This window comes from Lineus longissimus, chromosome 3, assembly GCF_910592395.1.
Source record: "Lineus longissimus chromosome 3, tnLinLong1.2, whole genome shotgun sequence".
NCBI lineage: Eukaryota > Metazoa > Nemertea > Pilidiophora > Heteronemertea > Lineidae > Lineus > Lineus longissimus.
Window position 1 is genome coordinate 8,675,808 of NC_088310.1, and position 21,992 is coordinate 8,697,799.

Below are 21,992 nucleotides of genomic sequence, written 5' to 3' on the forward strand. Positions count from 1 at the left end.
GACACACCCTGTAGAGACATGACACATCCAAGAGAAACATGGCTCATCCATTAGAGACTGCATGGTACACCATAATGAGACATGTTAAACTCCGTAGAGAGATGATACATCCAGCAGAGACATGACACACCCTGTAGAGACAAAGCACAGCCAGTAGAGCCATAACACATTTAGCAGAAACCTGGCTATTCCAATAGAGACAGGGCACATCCAGTATAGACATGGCACATCCTCAGAATCACGGTACACCCTGTAGAAATCTTATACACCCTGTAAAGACATTAGCACACCCAGTAGAGCCATAACACATTCAATAGAAACCTGGAACATCCAATAGAGAAATGGCAGATCCTTAGAAACATGGTACACCCTGTAGAAATGTTATACACACTGTAAAGACATGGCAGACCCTGTCTAGACGTGGCACATACAGTAGAAACATTGCACATCCAGTAGAGACATGGAACATCCTGTAGAGACACAGCAGGCCCTGTAGAGAAGACATGGCGCAGCTTTGTATTGAGAGAGACGGCACATCCAGTGAAGAGATGGCCCATCCAATTGAGACATGGGGTCATATGAATAATGACTTGTAAATGATTTTACTTCAGTTTTGTACAGAAAGGCCTAGTGTAAATGTACATGGGGTTTTCAGTAGTCTTTATTCATATCACCCATGGGCTGATATGATTAAGGCCACCCCACGTGACTTCATCGACGAGTGTGCGAAATCCTTTTGTTCGGCCTCATTCAGCCTTTTGTCGCCTCCTTGGTCGGTCGACTGGCTTCCCCTCCTGTCCATTTTACTTTTCTCCGATTTTCGACCACAGTATTTTGTGTCTTTCCTCTCAGGCTTGCCTGAATCTCACACGGCTCTTTATCTATCTTTCTTCGGGTCACCCTAGGGAGCTTCTTCGCTCGGCTAGGGGGGACGGCATCGTAGCAGACCATTGGGGGGCGTGCTCGAGCCAGAGATATGAGATATATGTATAACTGTCGCCTTGGGAGTCTTGCGTAGGCTCGCCAGTGAGCACAGTAGAGATGAATCGGGCGTTGCAGTTCCTCTCTGAACGCGCCGATAGGCGACTATATAGGGGAAGTCACGCTCGACTATTTTTTAGTCTGATTCGAACTCTAAAATTTTCTACAATTTTACATCGCCAAAGCCAGACAGTGCACACATATATATTGGGCAAGCTTACGTCAAAGTCACCCTACGAGCTGTCAGTTCGCCCTTGCGTAATTTTAGAATTTTCGGGCGATTCCCAGCCATGCGGGCAAGAGCAAAATTTCTAAGCCGGCATTTGTGTCCCTTGTTTCGTAAGTACAAAGCCTAGAGTTCCTAAACCCATGTCAGATAACAAGGAATAGCGCCCTTGTTTAGCTCTTTACTTCCACCCGGGGTAACTTCCCTAGTGATCTTTTTCACGTGGGTGGGGGGGTTGAGAGCTTTCTGTCCTTCCTAAATGTAATCTCTATTTGTTTTGCAGAATCAACGCTTTAGAGCGTATAACGTGCCAACGTGATCCGGTGTCAGCTTCGCGCTCTGCAAGGTTCTCGCCAAGCTGGGTAAACCTCAAGGGACAGAAAGCCCAACTCCCCGCCCAATTTTGCCCAAAATTTGAGGACGTTTTTTCCCGGCGGCTAAGCTTTGATGTAAATAGTATTGCGCTAAGAGACCCAGATAATTTCGTTGCCGGCCAGTTGCACGAGCATGCCAGTTCTTTGGATGAAATTCTTCCCCCTGACGACCCTATGTCGCAACAGTACAGCCAACTGGCTACATAATGGAGTGGACATATAGAGCCATTTTTTAAGCATTTCAAGGGAAATTTTAAAGGGCAAGCATTTGACTCTCAGCGCCCGCCTTCTGAGTCGTTCCAAAATTCGCCCTCCTGTGCTAAATTTGCAAGCTTTATTGCATCAGAGTTGGAACAAAGAATAAAGCCATCTTTAGAGAATGCGGTAGAGGTACTTCCTATTGTGACATCCTAGGCGCGGGAAACCCGGCGGCATCTCCGCTCGTTAAATCGTACATAAAACATATAGCAGGGGAGCAAGCAAGAGCTCAGGTTGTTCCCACTCAGGCCAAGCCCATGTTTCTCTCAAAAATTATCAAAATTGCCGCCTATATTGATGATCAAATAACTCGTAGTAACCTGTCGCCAAGGCAACGTTTCGCTCTACATAGAGATCAAGCTTATTTCAAACTTCAATTCTTTGCGGGAGATCGTGCCAGTGATTTAGGCAGAGTCGCAAGCCAACTTAGACAACTCGGGTGTGGCGATATCGCACTCCTTCACAAAAGCGATTAGGGGGGCTACCGGCGTTTGCAACACTTTCACGGTTACACGCTGTTCCAATGTTGTTACCTGCCCGATTGCGGGTCTTGACCGTTATGTAAGCTGGGCTCGTTCATGGGCGGTGGATCTCTCGTTAGGTTATCTCTTTAGAGTGGTATCGGAAAATGGTACCGTCTTAAATAAACCCGTATCATACACTACTATGTATCATCGCCTGGTCCATTACCTACGTACCCTCGGCATATACCAGGGTGAGACCCCTCACAGCATAAGAGTGGGTTGCTCTATCACCCTAGCACTTTTATGATGCGCAGCAACCTCTACACCCTCGTGAAAGTAACGCCACCGACACGATCGCCACCGACACGATGAGGCACGTGGGTTGGTCGACAAGAAAATCTTATGCTTATTACACTAGGGAAGGCTCGTTGAAGCGAGCTATTGTCGTTGTCCGTAGTTTGGCTAGCTCCTCAAGTGCACCACTCAGGCTGGAAAGAGAGTTCGAGCAGTATGCATCCTTTAATGCCTTTCCGCCAGCGCTATATAATTTTCACGCAAATCTGATTCAACACAAAATACGATTGTAAGCGCTCATTCAATTACATTAGTTCATTAATTCAATGATATGCATGCATACATGTTCACAACAAGGACTTCTATATCACGGTAATCGCAGGCCCCTAAACCAAAACTCTTCATCAAGTTCTAGCTTCTATCATCATTCTCACTAAAGTGATTTCGGTAATAATACGTTTTGCGTTTGCATCATGTTAACTCCCGTTTCTGTAGCCGTATGTCACGTATATACATGTACTCTTGGTTCAAAGGAATAAAAGTATCTCTGTATAAGATATATCCGCCTTGTATAATTTTCTTTCACGCGTTGGAGAAGTTATAGGAGTTTTGGGAGTGGTGGGAGTGTTGGAATAGGAATGAGCGAGATTTTGCCTGGCGCATTCGAAATTGAAGGAATGTCGTGCTCAGTTCCTCCCAATACTCTTCCTCATGAGCACACGATTGGATGGAGTCACGTGGGGTGCTATCACACCCCACGTGACTTCATCGACGAGTGTGCGAAATCCTTTTGTTCGGCCTCATTCAGCCTTTTGCCCCGAGAGGGGAGGAGAATGGCTGCTCCCCAGCTGTCCCGTTCGAGGAGGCAAGACCACAATTGATTTTTAAGCCTTTAAGCAGTTAAATTGTCAATGTTTGACCGCGACGCATCAAATACTGCGTGGGGTTGTGAATCTGAAATTTAGATTATGTTATTCCGGAGAGTCGGGCAAGTAAATGGTGAAAAATAAAAATGGTAGTTGACCACGGAAATTTTTTGATAATCGACAAATTAGACAGACTTTGATATTTCCACTCTTTTCAGCCAACTGGCAGAAAAACTCAAAACACGCCCCCTATTACCCAATTAGCAAAATTCGAAATTAATTTTTTCATCAAATAATTTCTTTATATCGGTAGACTTGCCACAGCAAATATTTTTCAAAACCTCTCCAAATATGTACTTGAGAGTTAAAAAAAAACATGCACTCGTCTAATTGATAGGCCTAGTTCATACATTAGAAATAGCGTCGTTAGCTTTCTTGAGACGTTTGCTTTGCCCACCCACCCACCCCAGTTCTCCGTCCTTTCGCTTTTCTGCTTTTGCAGATGTCGTGCTCAGTTCCTCCCAATACTCTTCCTCATGAGCACACGATTGGATGGAGTCACGTGGGGTGCTATCATAGCAAATGCTTTTACTTCAATTTTGTACAGAAAGGCCTAGTGTAATTGTACATGGAGTTTTAGATAAAAGCATTTGCTAGTCTTTATTCATATCACCAAGTGTGCTGGAGAGACATGGCATACCTTGTATAGCAAAGGCTGTTGAATCATGGCACACCCTTTAGAGAGAAGGCACATCCAGTAGAGTCATGGTGTATACCCTTAAGGAGCATGGCACACCCTGTATGTCTCATTGCACCAGATGTCGAGATAATCTACGTTCCTGGCCATGCAGGCATCACCTTCAATGAAAAGGCTGAGAAACTAGCAGGCAGCGTCGATATCTTCGAGGACCTGGACCCAGCGCCAAGGGACGTCACTAACTGCTTACAGCGCCGGCTACACCAGGTGGATCTAGACTCAAGGTCTACATGGTCTCTAGACAGGATGCTGGAGAGGGGAACAGAGAGAGGAGACGGTGCCAAGTGTCACTTGCGAGGGACACGTACACATTTGGCTACACAACTGAAGACAGGTGCCATGACAAGGATGGGACTGGTGGTGCTGATGGACTTGTTTGAGGGAGAAGGGCCAGTGAGCTATCCAGAGCCTCCACTTCTCTGATGTCCACACAACAACACTCTGAGAGAAGGCAGACTGTAGAAACATGGCACACCCTGAAGATAGGAGGCATATCCCCAAGAAATATAATGCCCCCCTAAGGAGTGTGGTGTAGTTGTTCATCGGGTCCATGGCTATTTCTCCACCGTCGGTGTGAGACCCCAGGAATAGTGTCCGTTTGCCTTACTCAACCCGGGTGAATAAATGGGTACTGATAAGGTGTTGCTTTGAGGATGTTGTACATTGTGAAGCAACTTACATTACTCTATTTTTAAAGAGAGATGGCCAAGCTGGTAGAGACAAGGCATGGTGTACTTGCAAGAGAATTGCACTTCCAGTAGCAAGATGACATAGCCTGTAGATAATTATAAGACAGACCCTCTGGAGAGTTGGAAATCCTGCAGAGACATGGCACATCCAGCAGAAACATATCACATCCAGCAGAAACATGATGCACCCATGTAGAGAGCCTCTTTGGAAAATCAAGTGAAGACATGGTACACCCAGACTCCTGGGGCAGTCAGTACAGTGACAGGACTAGGCCGGTCCTCTGCGTCCGGAGCGTAAGTACACCCAATAGAAATTAAAGATGTTTCCCCCAGTAGATGAATGACACATCCTGTAGAGACATGGCGCACTATGTCTTTACTGGATGTGCCATCTCTATCTGTCTATGCAGGGTGTGCAGCAAAGTGTCCCACTGTACCCTTGAAGACAGTCCTAACAATACCTACTTGACAACGTAAGTAGCCTACTTGAAGCAGGTACCTGAGAGGTACCTTGTGAACCTTGTGAACCTGAAGTACTTCATGTAACTGCGTCATATCATCTAGCTGGGACAACATCAGAACCCTTCTGCCTTTGGAGGAACAACCTACTATGCTCTTGAAGAATGGCTCAACCTGACCATTGAGACAAATATGCCTACCCGAAGAAACTCATGAACCAGAAGTAACTAGTGGAAAAGTAGGGCCTACCTCTAACAGCATCAGGACAATGTTGTTTCAGTATTAAGCTCACCGTGCTACTGAATAAAGGTCCAAGTACATACCCTGCTCGGCAACAACTAGCTCATGTTCCTGAGGCAGGCCTACCTCATACACCTGGGGTATGATATCTACCTGGGACAATGTTCGGTCTCACTGTGCAATTGAAGACAGGCCAAATATTGCAATAGGCAACTTGAAGAAGCTCCTGGGAGATAGTTCATTACAGCATCAGGACAATTCATTCATATTTGGGTCGAGTTTCTTTGAGCTCGTGAAGAACGGCGCAACCAGACCATAGAGACAACTCCAGCAGCTCTTATCAAGAAGGGTACTTCGGACAATGAAGTTTGCAGGACACTTGGGACAAATTCACGGCTTCTATCTGCAGAAGCTTCTGACTGCTACCGAAGACAGGCTCAGGCACCACACTAGCCTACTTGAGGAAGCTCATGTATGTGGGATCATGTACTTGATCGAGGTTACTCATTGACCTGGGACAACATCATGACCTTTCTGCAATGAGTAGAGGTTCTGTACGTGCCATCTGTCTGCAGGATGTTCCTATACGGTGTGCCATGTCTCTACTGAATGTGACATCCCTCTATTACGGTGTACCAAGTTGTTACAGGGTGTGCCATATATCTACAGGGTGTGTGCCACATCTCTACTGGATGTGCCTTGTCTCAACCGGATGTGCAATCTCTCTACCGGGTGTACCATGTTTCGACAGGGTGTGATCTGTCTCTACCGGGTGTGCTGTCTCACAGGATGTGCAATCTCTCTACAGGGTGTACCATGTTTCAACGGGGTGTGATCTGTCTCTACTGGGTGTGCTGTCTCACAGGATGTGCAATCTCTCTACAGGGTGTACCATGTTTCGACGGGGTGTGATCTGTCTCTACTGGGTGTGCTGTCTCAAAGGATGTGCAATCTCTCTACGCTATGTACCATGTTTCTACAGGGTCTGCCATGTCCGCGCAGGATGTGACACTTCTCTACAGGGTGCACCATTTTTTGTATTTGATGTGACATGTCCCCCACTGCTGGTTGTGCAGTCTCACTACAGGGTGTGCAATGTTTTTACTGAATGTGTGATCTTTCTACAGGGTGTACCATGTCTCTTTAGAATGTGACATATCGTTACAGGGTGTACCAGGTTCACTATAAGGCGTACCAAGTCTCTATTGGATGCGACATGTCTCTTCTGGATGTCCTATCTCCTTACATGGACAGGTGAGCTATGTCTTTCCTCGAAGAGAGATCCTTCTGCAGGGTGTACCATGTCTTTACTGGGTACAACATGTTTCTACTGGATGTGCCACCTCTGTATAGGGAAGGCTGTGTTTTTATAAGATGTTCCATCGTCCATGATTACATGTAGCTCTCACAGTTGATTCGAACAAGAAGTTAGCAAGACAAAATATCATTTGTGACAGGTATATTTACAGCAATAATACATTAGTTATGATTATTCCACATTAACATGTTGAAGGTGAACTGAGACTCACAACAGTTCTTGAATTCATATAATTGTAATCAGTGTGGTGATTCAACAGACCAATAGTCATTGTCTGTCTAGTTGGTTCCGCAACAGTGGAACACAAAGAAATTGGATTACATGCTTATTGCTGTGTTTAAACGCTCCATGTACCAAAGTTAACATAATTATCCCGATTTCATTGTGATCCCCTGATACGGTATTTGTCATTCATGCAAGCCGTCCCGGTGTGACATTGTCACATCTTGAATGATGTCGTCTTCAACAAGAGTGTTCCAACAGCTTATAACATAATCATGGCTAATCATGACAACCCCTGCCTGGGCAAACTACGTTCCCGTGTGACGTCAGGCGTAGAATGACGTCAGTTAATAATTTTTTACCTGGAAATATTTTAACTTGGTGAGCACTCATCGGAACATTCAGATACATATATCTCTCAAATAATGTAACTGCCAGTCCAACTTTAACCCTCCCGAAACAAAATGCAGGCTTAATGTCGGAGAGAAGGCTGGTGAAGCAAATAGGCCAAAATTTACATAATATATACATATTGATGACAGATTGTTCAAATAATGAGCATTCTGATTTATTTTCATGAATTAACTGCATGCAGTCTTGATTTTAGAATGAGTTTATAAGGTCACAAGCTTGTTTATAGTGAGTGCTGCAAATTTAGCCTTGCAAACTGATTGTTAAAAACTTGTATTAAATTTATCTGTGCATTAATCGGTTTAAGTTTGATATTATAATTTAAAAAAAAATTAAATTGATACCGTACATGTAACTGAAATAAGTAAGAAAACTAATTTACTGAGAGCCACTGGAATTGTGGGTGCTTGAGGGTTGACCATAGGCACCATAAATTTTTCTAGAACCTGAAATCCTTAAGCAATCAGCACTCTTTAAAAATGAATGCCAATTTCAAGGGTGGGAGACAGCTCTTCATTTTCCAGAGAACAGACTCCTATCATTGAAAGTGGCATTCACTTCATTTTAAAGGAGTTCTTCCAATTGCTTTAGGATTTCAGGTTCCAACTAAAATGGTGATGCCTGTGGTCAACCCTTAACTGACAGGTCTAGAGAACACACGACTACACGTAGTCCTGCTAACAGTTCACAATATATGCAACCATTAAGATTCTAGATGTTGGCCTCTTGAAACCGAATTGCAAATTGTGCAAACATTATTTTCAACATAGAATAAAAAGAGGCACATCGAGTGCAATAAAAACAAGTGCACACTTGATAGAATATTCACATTGCTTGAGAGTGCTGGTAATTACAAAATAAACTGAACTTGATGTAAAATCATCAGCTCCTAAAGAACAGATAGACTTTTCTCGGAGAAGTGGAGTAATTAAACTGGTAAGGTGAACCATGACCCATCACACCATGTACATTGCATTTGGGGCATATGGAGTTATCCACATTTTCACATAGCTTAGGTTACAAGCTACGTTTTGATACCACTCCTATCATTGTATCTATGTGGTGCTTGAGATATTCATAAATATGTTTGGAGAAAACAACATGCTTTGCCCAGTAGATTTTGGAGAAAACTGAGGTTTTCCTAATGATCCAATAGCCATTTTTCTTTCACAAAAATTGCTTTGAAGTGTATTTGAAATATACCATCTGGTCTTGAGAGGCAAATGAGATATAGAAATAATGTACGCCAGAAATATTGAACATGTCTAGACAATATTGTATGTACATATTTGTACAAAGGGAATACACATTTACCACAGATATGCACTTTTTAACTGATAAAACTGGTACAATGACATCAATTCTACACATCTATAGTTTCTTGTGAAAAATCTACCTACTTTTCTCAATATTCACTGACAACAGGTTTTATTATTTTTTACAACTATTCAGATTAAAAACACCAATTATAATGTAGTTGTAATAGCGATAGTACTGTTATTAGTAGTGTGAATGTTTTAACTACATCAATACTTACCACACACTTTCTACTCTATTCAACTCTCAAACATTCACTCATCATATATGTAGTGCTAATGCAAATACACAGCGACCTGAATTAAGTAATTCGAATTTTTAAGAAAAGTGTAAGGAAAGGCTCACTACTATACATACTACGAATCAAACTAAATGAAAAACAGAAATACCATGTCATGAAGGTGCACGGTACAAGAATATGACCAAATTTTCTCTTGGTCTTAGGATGTGATTGGTGGAATGCAAATCAGTAAAGGTCTCCAACGGATAGCCAATCAACAGGTTTATCAATGTGAACTATTGCTGTCAAAGCTCCTGCCAGGTATCCTGCGTGGTAATTAAGAGAGACTCCCTATGACCAAACTTGAGTAACCATAGGAAAGAATACCTACAGTTAATACACTACTAACATGTATAGTGGCCTTTGTTTATCTGCTTGCGTGCATCTTACATTTGTATGCAATATGCTGGTTAAACAGTGCAATTTAATGTTTGTAAAAGTAAGACCCTAGCTTTCACAGTTCTACACCTGGGAACATTTTGTCTTAAATCATTGATACTATTTTTACTACATAGAATTCATATAACAACTTCATAACTCTCACATGTACTCCAAACATAACTTACAAAATCTCCTCAAATTGGCAAACAAATTTGAAAAAACTATATCTCTAATACTCCTAAGATGAAAGTAAACACCAGTTATATGCCAAGGGCATACATATACCATCAAGTCATCAGGGCTAGCTACTGATATGAAACTTACAACACCTTACACTCCATTGAAGCAGGGCTTTCCGACCACCAAAAGCAGCCTAGTGGGGCGCCAAGCTGAATAAGGGGGAACCAGAAAACTACCAGGGAACCCCAGGGGGAGCAAGGCTGAAGCCCAGAGCAGCTTGGTGCAAAAAATGTAGGTTTTTTACAGCCCAATTACATTTTAACCACCGAACACAACAAATCCCCCTTATTAGTTCTATCCCAAACAGTCAGTTAAGGGTCATTGAATGTCTTCACTACATCAGAGACTTCAGCCAAGAGGAGGAAAAATTGAAAAGCCCTGACAGGATCGACTCTCGCAGCCACAGTAGTGCGAATCCCTAATCACTAATCAGTAAATGTGATGAAATTTAAACAGTGAAAGTATGCACGTCATTGGTTAATTTTCAATTCAGGACCAAACCAGTAAGTATGCATAGCAAGGATTTCGGAGAGGACTGAGGTAGTTTTCCAGAAAAGCAAGGGCAGTTCATGATAAATTTTGAAAATGATTTTCATTTTAAGGGCATTTTCCATTGAATTTCAAAGACTTTTTTGCCAAAGGTGTCCTTTGGATGCCCCCCCCCCCTCCCTCCCTTCGTCTACACCTATGGTTATGGCATAGCAGGTAAATTTTGCGACAGAACAAATCCAGACTTTAGCCTACATGAAACAGCATTGCTAGCGAGATCCCCATCATCCAAATCACCAGAAGCCCCAAAGCCTTTCAAAGACTAGTCATCCTAGGATTTCAATGGAAATCCCCCTCACTGATTGTCTTTGGTACCCTAACAAGGGTGATGTTTCAAACGGAAAGTTCTGCTTTTTCTCCGTGCGCATCACGAAAACTTTATGTTGACAGCAAAGACGACAGTAGTCCTCACTTGTGTCGTGCAATGGAAATGATCATTGGGTGAAATTGAATATTAGCCTTGGTCATGCCCGAGGTACTGGTAATATCTCTAAACCACGTCTGACCACTTCTGCATGAGATGGAACCTTTTCAAATTTCCCTTCAAGATAGAAAATACAGGAACTTCATGCTGTGTTCAATGACCAATGCGACTTCAGAAATAGGGATGTCACCACCTTTGATTTGGAGACATCTCAGATTGCGTCAGTCTGTCGTCTGCATGAGACCTCCGTGAACAAGACACCCTCTAACAAGCTCATTCCTAAGGGAGAGATTCAATGGAATTCCATTTTATCCACAAATGCCATAAAATCAAACGAAATTTACACCACATTTCTGCTATATATTAAGATTGCATATTCAGTCCTTTTGACGAGTTTATCTCGCACTGTCGTCCTCTCCCATCGTCTTCTTGACACGTAGAAGCATCGTCGTGGTCCACTGGTCTAAGCGTGATATACTATCGTAGTCCTTCACTGCATCGGTGAAAGTGTCCACATCCTCTTCCTTCAGAGCCTCCATCAATGTCTGAAAAAACGAAAATTTACATTTTTGGCAACAGAACCTTTTCATGACCTCTTGCCCTTCAAAGAGGTACAGAAGGGAAAATCATTTTCCAGCCAGGGGAGGTCCAAGCAATGCAATGCACGAGTACAACCTACACGTGACCCACTATTGGGTCATACCCATTCACTCGTGCCCAGGCCAGAAGCGCTACGAGTGCAACAGGATGTGGTTGTGGTATGGTACTGGTTGGCTCATAAGCCTGTACCCTGGGTTCAAACTCAAGACCAATCGCTACAGAAATGGTGTGATATCAGTAGTCACCTTCAGAAGTAAATATCACTGTCCTTTTGGACTGCTGTGTAAAAAAAATTTTGTTAATTTTTTCAAGATCAAATTTTGGTACCCAAGAAAAATTTACATTTCACTAACCATGATTATAAAAGAAACTTTTTTGTATGTATTCAAGTACATTGATTTTGACATTTTTGCCTCTGTACTGCTTATTTCTGGATGAATTTCGATGATATTTCATGTTATCATCACACATAAAAGCATTAATTGATTTACCTTCAGCAGTTTGCATTCTCGTGCTTCGGCAAATTGTGGGAACATATCTTCATATTTCTCCATGGCTTCCGTCCCAGCGAGAAGGTCTATACAAAGACTGCACAAAGTCGCCTTGAAGAAGTAATCCTTAGCGCCGTATTTTAATAACGTGTGATTCATGGCCGTTGTACCAATCTGAAAGAAAGAATGGCCCTGGATTATAACCAGCTATTTAGTTAGAAGTTTTAGTCCTGTTTGGTCAGGTTTAACTCCAGACAGTGACCTTTCTCCAAGCCATTAACTCACTTGTGAGTTGGTCAACAAATTAGGCATCACCAGTGTTGATGAGGAACATGTGCTCAGTCAGACCGCACTGAAGGTGATGTTGCGACTTCTAAAAGTGTCACTGCAGCTAACATGAACAGTCCCTAGCACAAGTGGTTTGACACACTTTCAACTGGACACCATAATTAGGGGAAGCTTGCAGCAATTTGAATGTGTCACTTTGTCCATCCATCCTGTCTCACCAAAAGGAGTAATGTCACTGCATGTTAGGTGAGACTAACAACCGCATGAAAGGTCAATGTCACAACAAACAAGCAACTGAATACTCTTTAACAAACTTCAGGGCAAGTTGCTTTTGCGAGTTTTTTTAATCATTTCTGTAACCATACCAGAATTTCCCATTGGGTTTTCTCAAGGTAGGATGGTATCCCTGATAGTTTTGCCGGTGTGCAACATAAGGTAGAGTGGCCAGCAATTTAAGGTGGGGTGGCCCGACAGAATCCCTTTGATACAAAATTCCAGACCAAAGTAGGGTGGCTGCTTTCAAGGTTGGGTGGGACACCCTAACAAATGGTCTTGTGGAAAACCCGGGTATATGGAAACTCTTAACTGACATTGTGCACCAAATACTTAACGCTTACCTGGTCATAAATTTCAATTGCCTTTTCATACTGTTCCGACAGAGCACAATAATGGGCTACCTTCATTAGACATTTGTTGGTTGAACTGGAATAGCAGAACAGGATCAATTAGTAATAAGTTTAACAATCAGTTCGTCCTCAGCACAGCTGTATTACATTCCATCGTACTAACCCGCCCCCCCCTCCCCCCTTACCATCTTAATCTGATCACATTTTATGATTTCTTCATGTACAAGTACACCAAATTTAAGAAGCAGCAGTATCATCTCATACCTGCGTGTCAACCAGGTTTATCCTCAACCAGGCTGGAAGGTTCCTCCTCCAATAGTTTCCATAATCACACTCAAAGCAAGGATTGCCAAAGAGAATGAATATTTATCCAAACATGTCCGTCACTGAGATTGTAAACATAATCAACAGACTCGTATCTTTTACAACATACCTTGTGGATTCCTCACTCTTGTAATAATCGGCAGCTTGTTCATAGTGAGACACAGCCTTGTCAGTGTCAATAAGTTCAGTTTCATATATCTCTGCTATGGTGATATGATGTTTGGCAGCCATGGAAAACCGACCCTGAAAATTGAACACATATATAGTAGAACCTCTCTATTAAGGACACCTGTGGGACTGACAAGTGCTGTCTTTAATAGAGAGGTGTCCCGATTAGAGAGGTCAAATCGAATGAAAACAACCGATTTGCGACCAGAACTAGTGTCCTCAATAGAGAGGTTGTCCTTAAGAGAGAGGTGACCACTAAGGGAGCTGCTCCACTGTAATTCAGAAGTCATTCCAGCTAAATCATGATTAAAATTCAAATCCGCAGACCAAAAAGGTATCAAATCCTGCTGGAGCAGGGATCTTCTTAGTTTTGTCGTTAATTCAACCTGGATTCCACCAGTTTTCTGGTGGTGCCATTTACATTAACAGTACACCAGGGTTGAGGCGTCAAGGCACCAGCTTTAGAGATGAGCTGGAGGAATGATTACATTGGACCCTACAATGTATCTTGCTTTGAAAAGTCTTTGTAAGGGTGTACTGCAGCCAGAGCTTTTCTGTCGCTGAAATATATCCTTGTATCCACTTACCATATCAGTGAATATTTCTATAGCCTTGAGCATAGTGATTACAGCCTCTGCAAATAGAATAATTTTAGGAACTTGATTCAACAATAGAAACTTAAAATGTGACAAGTACCGGTATATATTCACTGGGTGATCTTCAGTTCAAATGTATTTCATCAATTATTTTGATCAAGTTTAACATAATGGTTCAAACATATTTACTGAAATATTTTGTCCCTGGCCTAATTCCCAAGGTGACAGAGCCAGAGGTCAAACTGTGTAGTAATCATGCAGGGTGTGTGCGCTGGGTCAAATTTCTAATTAGCCACAGTTACTGGAAATGTGAAAGAAATGTGTCAAATTCTTTTCTTTTAAATTTTTTTTCCTTTAGCCACAGAGACAAATAACACTATTCTGGATGCGAGAGGAGAATTTCATGATGGGGATTCTCACCATTTGGATCACTCTTCTTGTAACAAGTTGCTGCACTGACATAATTTGACCCCCCTTCATGTTTGGTGCCCGTCTTAATATGTAATTCGGCAGCGCGGCAGAATGCATCGCCAGCACTCTTCCATTTCTTAGCCATCTTAAATGCATTGGCTGCTCGTACATAAAGCTCGGCAGCTTCCTCTAACCTTGAACTTGACGATCCACCACTGAAAATAAAGACATGAATGATAGTTCTACTGGATAACTGGTATTCATGGTATTCTTTACTAGAGAACAAATCGTATGTGCAAGTGCGATCAAATAAATACAAAGGTGTGCTGATTCATAACGGCATGTCCGGGACTGAAGTCCTTTCAAAGTGTTGTATTAGGTTTAAAATTAATCCCCGATCGGAAATGACGTAGTTTGATCGCATTCAACTATAAATCCATTGAACAGTGGTGCTTCGTTAGTCAACCGATGACCTTTTTCTGGGGTGTGATCGGGGACTGTAAACTCGTTCCCGTATCAGTATTGTGAATGACGAGAGTAGAGCGTGAGGTGGTTATGACGTTACGTATGTCGTCTTTATCTTGATCTTCTTGACACTCATAGCGTGCTCCAGTACAGTTTGCAGTGACAGGCAGTGTTTGTCAGTCTAGAACTGGCATAGGTTACTTTATCTTACATAATTACTTTCTTATATCAACAAACCAACACAAGAAAATACAAAAAAATATTGTCACGAACCCGAACACCCCAGACAGAAAACCACCAAATCCTGAGGATGTCTTCTGTTTTTTCTCAGCTTGTTCAATAAAACCCTTGGCTTTCTGCTCATTCGGGTCACACTCTGCCATTCTTGGTATATAGTTTAATGACAGTTCTTGTAAATAAGCTAAGATATGTAGCAATTTGGCTTAGGTAAAACCTATTTTGGAACAAATTGGGAAATGAGCTCAGCTAGAAAATATTGAGAAATGACTGTCGACCATTGATGTTCAATGCGCATGCGTACTCCGTACCAGATTCATTTCCGGCCCTTCATTTCCGGATAAGTTTTCGAGTTTTCGAAGCGCGTTTTTTGAAATCGTCCAAACAACTCAATTTTTCTTCATTTGATTGATAGTTTATAAAACCGCTGATAGAAATAGAGGAACTGTCAATATCATGAGGTATAAATTATATATTTTGAGGAATTCAGTACCACTGTTTTGATCGCAGTGAGAGGGTTTGTTTTATGTTTATTCAAATTATTGGTTGTTCCATTTTTTCAACTCTGCACTCAGTGACATGAGTGACATGGTGAGCTCCATTCGACAACCAATGCACTGACTGCACCATTTGTGCACTGTCACTGATACAAACATCATCAGAAGCCAAGTGCATGCATCAAGCTTAACAAGCATACATGCACACATTGCAAAACTACTAACACCGTGAACCATCAATAAAGTGACAAATTCAACATCATCCGCATCGTCACCATATTTCGGAACGACGGAAGTATCCTGCCCGGCCAGCCCCTGGCCCCTGGCCCCTGCCCTGGTGATGGACATGATGGAGCATGGTGACCACTCACTGATGTCGTGATAATAGCACAAAGCCTATGGTACCCAATGTGTGGCCTAGCTGTGTCAATCTAGGCCTATAGTGACAAAGTTAAATAAGAAAAAACTTTTTGGTTGGTAGGCCTATGGTAACTAACAAATATAACAAATTTGTTTCTTCAGATTCAGAGGCAAAAACCTGTGGTGATTTTATTGTCTGGTGTGGCAGGTGCAGTAAGAGGAGAGGTACTGACCATGCTGGGAGAAGATGAATCTGCTAGGGACGGATCGCAAGATCAGGAGGAAGGAGTGCAGGGCACCATTCTTGATGATATAAAACAACGACAGAAAACAATTCCTGACGACCATGTCCAAAAATTTCCAGAGTCCCGGAAAGTCAGCCTTGGCACACGTGGCCGGAGAGTCAGTCAAGGGTACCAAGAAATTGGTCAACAAATTCAGATGCAAATGGCACTCAAAGAGTTGTCAAAAAGACATGAAATCCGTGAGTTTAACTTAGGCTGCATAGGCCTAGTGGCAACTGGCTAGGATTACTTGAAGCTTCTGGATAGGTAGTCTGCACTGAAAGGAGTATGTGCTTTAGAAGTATACTCGTCGAAAGGGTTTTACATTTTCAGTTTAGGTAAACAATCAGTTGGGGATAAAATTTGTTTCAGGTATTACTGCAAATAATTAAAAATCTTTTTCAGATGAGGAAAAAGAGATTGAAGAAGATGAACATTCTGTGCATCATCATGCCTCAACGGTAAAAAGTGAAGAATTAGACATCAAACCCAAACGCAAAACAACTCGAAAAGGTGCAGCTGAAGCAGTCTGTGCTTCACGGACGAACATCACAACTGAACAGTATCATGTATGACTTTGTGGAAAGCAAGACATTCACAGGTTTCATCTTGTTGATCATATTGATGAATACTGGTATTCTCATGGCTCAGACTTATGCAGTTGTGACTGTCAGGGTCGGTAAGTATTATCCAAAATCTTGCGTTAACAGTAGCTTATTGCTATAGTGGTGGGCAGAAGCCACAGAAAAGTTTTTGTGAGTTTCTTCAATTGAAAAACTAAGCGAAATGGTTTTGTCAGATAAACTTAAAAATGTTGACACACAAATAATGCATTTATCCTTCCGCTAAAATCTGGCCTATATTTCTTGACGCCTTGTTGCTCTAGAATGGTAGTCACTTCGTCAATGAGCCACAAATAATTTTGACTGAAAAACTTCTAATTCTGTCATTCTTTCACTTCAGCTTGGTACTTCAGTTTCATTGACAGTATGTTCCTGAGTGTTTATTTAATAGAGTGTGCCCTGAAAGTGTACGTCTATCGCCGACTATACTTCAAAGAAGGCTGGAACTTACTTGGTAAGTTATCGACCTAGTACACTCTGTCTCTTGCAGGGCTTGGAATTCGTTCCAATACTGCATGACAGTTTTTACTAAAAAGGGCCCTGTGCCCCAGTTTTGAGAAAGAGGGCACACTTCGAATGAAACTAAATAAATAAGTTACCTTCGTGAAAAATTAATGACCAAGGCAAAGAGAGGACATTAAAGCAGTTACCTCCGCTGCCTCAATGAATTTCGAGCCCGCCCTCGATGGTGGCAAAGATATAGATCCATTTTAATCAATATCAATCATCAGTGATATTTATGCCAAAAAGAAAGGCATCATTTAAGGGCTTTGCAAATGCAAGTCGTCCAAGTGGTATAAAAAGCAGTGAATTTGAACATTAAAATCTTTACATTATTCATGAATTGTGTAACATAGAGCCTATTGTACTGGTCAATCAAATGATTCTTTCCGTCATTAATTTACAGCTGACCAGTTAGTCGGCGTCATGAATTATCTTAAAAATGTCTTGACCCTTTTCAGATTTCACAATTGTGGTCTTCAATATCATTGACTTTCTCGTTCCCATGGTTGTCCAAAACATCGAGGGCTTCAATATAATGACGGTTTTTCGTATTCTGAGGATGTTTCGAGCTTTCCGTGCCATCAGAGCTCTGAGAGTGCTGAGAACAATCAGGTACATGGTGGATGACGTCTCATTCTTGAGTTAAAAAATATCTGATTGCCATTGTCATGAGATAATGTTTTTAAACCTTTGCAGTATGTTTAAAATTTGTCAAGAAGTGAGCAGTACAGAGCTGAAAATGTCAAAAAATCAATGCGCTCTATTGGTAGGTCTAATAGACAGGGAACTACATGTACCCCACGCACAATCAAAAACAGGCTTAGGTTTCTGGTGCATTAGTGGTCTGCCCTTAATGGGATGTTAGGTGACCCCACTGTGTGGTGACTATTCCCGAAATGAGAATATGAATCAGATCTTTCCATCTTTTTCAGATTCATGAGTAACCTCCAGGTGATCATGACGACGTGTCTTCAGTCAATCCAGTCCATGGGTGCTATCGTCATGCTCATACTGTTGGTGTTATGTATCCTTTAAGAAATGAGTTTTAGAGCCTCTATAGCCTAGTTGTTAGCACTGCAGGCTACCACGCAATAGGGCCTGGTCCGACCCCGGGGAGAACCGAGGAATGTATTTCTGGATGAACCGACATGGCTTTCAATGAACTAAAATTCCTCTCATTTCAGAGGACACTACACTGTACTTTTGGTCCAAAATTGGTAGCTTCCGTTCATTTTGACCTCTGTAATCAAGACACCCTTGGGACTGAAAACTGCTGTCCTCAATAGAGAGGTTCTACTGTATCATAAATTGCAGTCCTAAAGCAATCCTTAACTCAGGCCTTTAGACATGTTTGCTGTGATAGGAAGAGGGCTGTATTTCAAGCAAGATCCCGTCCGATTCGGTATGCTGCCTTCAGCTGCGTTTACGCTCTTCCAGCTCCTGACTCTTGATGACTGGTTTGAGATATACACAGACATAACAAACAATGATCCCAGTAAGTAAAAATTAACGCTATATCACCGAAGAATTCTTATCATAAAGACTAGTCTTTGTTGCCGGGCCTGACGACACAACACTTGATTCCACATGAAAACTTCTTTATTTAATATTTGTCCGGTCTGTCTCTGTTTATAGCAATTCTAAACAGGTCGTCGGCTGCCCTCCCTGCGTGCCCGACATTTGGTTTTTGGACCCGTTCTAAATTACAGGGAAAAGAACAGACACACTGCTAACTTTAACCTGTCTGTTCTCTTTTTCAGATTCCTGGCACATCTTCATTTTCCTGTTTATCTACATTGTAATGGAATACTTTGTTTTTCTCAAGTAAGTCACATAAGTCGCCGTTGATGATGATGAACATGATGATGATGATGAGTTATGAGTCATAGTGTGAATATTACCAGGAGTAAAACCCAACCAAATTCAGAGGAAAATCTCTTATTCTATACTGCCAAGATTTAAAGAACAAAATTCGTAAAAGTAAAATCACTCGTGACAAAAACAAATGCGGCATTTCAGTACAAGCATATTTTAAGGCCTTCACAACAAATTCTACCTCATTTCTGTTTCATTTATTTAATGCTTGTCCGCCTACTTTCAGCTTGTTTGTGGCTGTGCTGGTAGACAACTTCCAGCTCACCCTGGAAGCTTCCAATGAAGAGAAGAGAAGGTTTCTGAAAGCCCAGGATCAGGAGGAGGACGAAGATGATGAAGAGGATCTCTACCACATGAATAATAACGATGATGGTCAGTGTTGAGCTTTATCACATACCCTTAGTGAATTGGTCCGGCAGTCTTGGCTATAGAAAACCCAAAATTTGCACAAAAAATCCATTCAAACTCATTCAAAATTCAGCCACGTTGCGAAGACATGACTATTTCATCAGGTTGCGACACGTTACATTGTACGTCCCAAGTGTTTCTTTAGACCAGAGAGGTGCTACACCATCTTTCATTTTGATAAATGAGCCCGAAGCTTTTCCACATTCAGACTGCTGACTCTATCTTCACTCTATTGCAGCTGCCAGTGACATTACAAGGAGCAGTGAACAATCGGCCAGACTCGCAAGAAAATCAGTGTCCGAATTATATATTAGTCAGGATTCCAGGTTGGTCACTTTGTGCCATGCTCATGGCAAGATCTCACCTATCTCTAGGTCCATTAATAAAGGAAAAGTGAGCACTCGAACATGTCCTGTTCAAAGTGCAAGGAACACAACAGTTTTCCCCTCGTCCCGATTGATGACCTGTCAAGTGACGGCTCGAGCGTCACGAAAAATCGCACCCATTTCGCTCTGGTTTTGGCGTCTTCCGGGAAACTGTGGAGCGATATGTCCTTCTCCAGGCTGCGACCTCTTCTACATTTCGTCAATAGGCATTTTTTGACCATTTTCACGCCGAAAAATGGAGAAAATGATGCGTGAACGCGTTGTTTACAAACTGGTTTCTTCACGGTCGGCACTCCAAGATCGCGGAAGTAAGGGAGGAGGTCGCAATGACGTCACGATTGTTACAATATGGGGACGATTCCAAATATGGTAGTGACCCGGGAATAGTTTCGTTTTCAGAGAGGCTGGGCTTTTTTCGGGATAAACTAATCGAAATACATAACTCGGAGATGTTTCGTTTTCGCAGTTTTATTTCACTTGACATTCTTAAACAGGATTTTGACACTAAAAAAAAATAATTTTTTGACATTAAATCTACCGCTTTAAGCTCTATTTGTTGTTTTATCCAGTGAGAAGGATCATCTGCGGCATTACTTCCAATGTTTAGCAGCGCTGGAGTATGTCTCACAACAACTAGACAGTCAGAAGAAGACCATTGATAATATTGTGGATCTTTGCATTGAGGTAGGAAAATATGGCATTAACTCTCAGTCATGGTCTGTTGATTTCCCAAGTCTTGGGGTCAATGTATTTTAATCGTATGGTTCAGGGTTTAGAATAGATTTAACTTACAAATTTATGTTGACTTTTGATACTATAGTAAAAGAATTAAAATTCATAGCCTAAAAATGTTCCACTGTTTGTTTGGATGAGATTGATCAAGAATGAGTTCCCAAGCATTCTGAAATTATGGTGTACTACATTTGAGTATCTTATATCCATAGTAATAACTGTACCATTTTGCTCCACGAGTGAGCACATACCGGGAACGACACAGGGAAGGATACTCAGGCCTGCACACTTCCCTCAGTGCACACTTGAAAGGACACAGCTTTTAACTTTTGGATTGACTCCATGCCCTGACGCTCGTCTCGCCTGTCTTGTGATGGTGATGATACTCACGCCTGGGGATGGACACCGACTCTCGGGGAAGGATGAAGGGAAGGGTACAAGAAAAGCGGTGTTATAACCTCTAAGGATGTTTAGGATGAAATTTCATACTTCGTTTCCTAATGGCTGGAAGTTAAGGGACAACATCTAATATATTGTATGCTTTCCTTACAGACTAGTGATGATGTTGTGACATAGCCTAAGGACGGGTTCCAGACGTCATCAAGAAGAGCCCAGCCTTCCAGGATCCTCTGTTGGGTCCGTGACATGGCCTATGACACTGTTCAAGGTGCCACATATAAGAGAGGACAATCAGTGGTTGTATAACAGAATACTGTATTCATGCAGAGTGTACATTCGTCTCAGAGTGGGAGTGGTTCAGTAAAGTCTGAAGTCAACAGCACTATTTTGCTGGGTATTGCATTACATACGCAGGTGTACACAAATTATGGTAGAATCTTTGTGTACATTTCCTGATACGTTCAAGGACTATCTCCGGAACCATATTTCGGATTCATTGATGGCTGTCATGAATTTACAATGCTTCCCTTTGTTTTTGTTATGGACACTATTCGTTTATGTATGCTAGTCATCTGACGTTCTGAAGTTAAGCCATCCTTTGGTAGTGATTCTAGTAATCCTCAGAGAAAATTCTTATTTTCTGATGGCTGTCGGAAATTCTTTGTTGAAGAATGATAAACAACATAACAAGTTGTTACTGCATGTTGAGATGTATATAAGTTTTACATATGTACAGAAATAATAAATTGGCATTGTTATGAAAGTTTTACAATAAAATTGTTGAATATTGAATATGTTATTTATAATGTATCATAATTATGACCCCCTTCATCTAAAAGGGATACAAAAAACAGGCACAACAGAGTTGACCTATATGTACTGTTTAATTGAGGTAAAAATTTACTGCTACATGAGGATGAGATAGTTCATAAACAACAGTCTAGAAGGGGAAGAATTTCCATACAAAA

At 41.7% G+C, this 21,992-nt stretch overlaps 2 protein-coding genes across 2 annotated transcripts; one reads left to right on the top strand and one right to left on the bottom strand.

The window, feature by feature from the left end:
- Window positions 1-10,455: 10,455 nt before the first annotated feature.
- Window positions 10,456-15,235, bottom strand: LOC135485667 (alpha-soluble NSF attachment protein-like). The gene is made up of 7 exons (XM_064768004.1): window positions 14,993-15,235; window positions 14,264-14,469; window positions 13,835-13,881; window positions 13,189-13,322; window positions 12,747-12,831; window positions 11,842-12,015; window positions 10,456-11,295 (listed from the first exon to the last, which is right to left on the bottom strand). Exons 1-7 carry the CDS (start codon window positions 15,100-15,102, stop codon window positions 11,146-11,148), a joined length of 906 nt encoding a protein of 301 aa, XP_064624074.1. The 5' UTR covers window positions 15,103-15,235; the 3' UTR covers window positions 10,456-11,145.
- A 79-nt stretch (window positions 15,236-15,314) lies between these two features.
- On the top strand, window positions 15,315-21,769 carry LOC135485412 (cation channel sperm-associated protein 1-like). The gene is made up of 12 exons (XM_064767408.1): window positions 15,315-15,417; window positions 15,976-16,297; window positions 16,503-16,776; window positions 17,061-17,174; window positions 17,683-17,836; window positions 18,157-18,248; window positions 18,570-18,719; window positions 18,985-19,048; window positions 19,326-19,471; window positions 19,746-19,833; window positions 20,463-20,577; window positions 21,178-21,769. Exons 3-12 carry the CDS (start codon window positions 16,665-16,667, stop codon window positions 21,199-21,201), a joined length of 1,059 nt encoding a protein of 352 aa, XP_064623478.1. The 5' UTR covers window positions 15,315-15,417; window positions 15,976-16,297; window positions 16,503-16,664; the 3' UTR covers window positions 21,202-21,769.
- Window positions 21,770-21,992: the final 223 nt, after the last annotated feature.

Bases quoted from the DNA above. Each gene is read 5' to 3' on its own strand.
- LOC135485412 (XM_064767408.1), top strand. From the start codon at position 16,665: ATGTATGACTTTGTGGAAAGCAAGACATTCACAGGTTTCATCTTGTTG. The intron at 16,777-17,060 runs GTAAGTATTATC...CTTTCACTTCAG, and splicing joins AGTTGTGACTGTCAGGGTCG to CTTGGTACTTCAGTTTCATT. The intron at 17,837-18,156 runs GTACATGGTGGA...CATCTTTTTCAG, and splicing joins AGAGTGCTGAGAACAATCAG to ATTCATGAGTAACCTCCAGG.
- LOC135485667 (XM_064768004.1), bottom strand. From the start codon at position 15,102: ATGGCAGAGTGTGACCCGAATGAGCAGAAAGCCAAGGGTTTTATTGAA. The intron at 13,882-14,263 runs GTGAGAATCCCC...TTCTATTTGCAG, and splicing joins CAAGAAGAGTGATCCAAATG to AGGCTGTAATCACTATGCTC. The intron at 12,016-12,746 runs GTAAGCGTTAAG...TCTTTCTTTCAG, and splicing joins CAATTGAAATTTATGACCAG to ATTGGTACAACGGCCATGAA.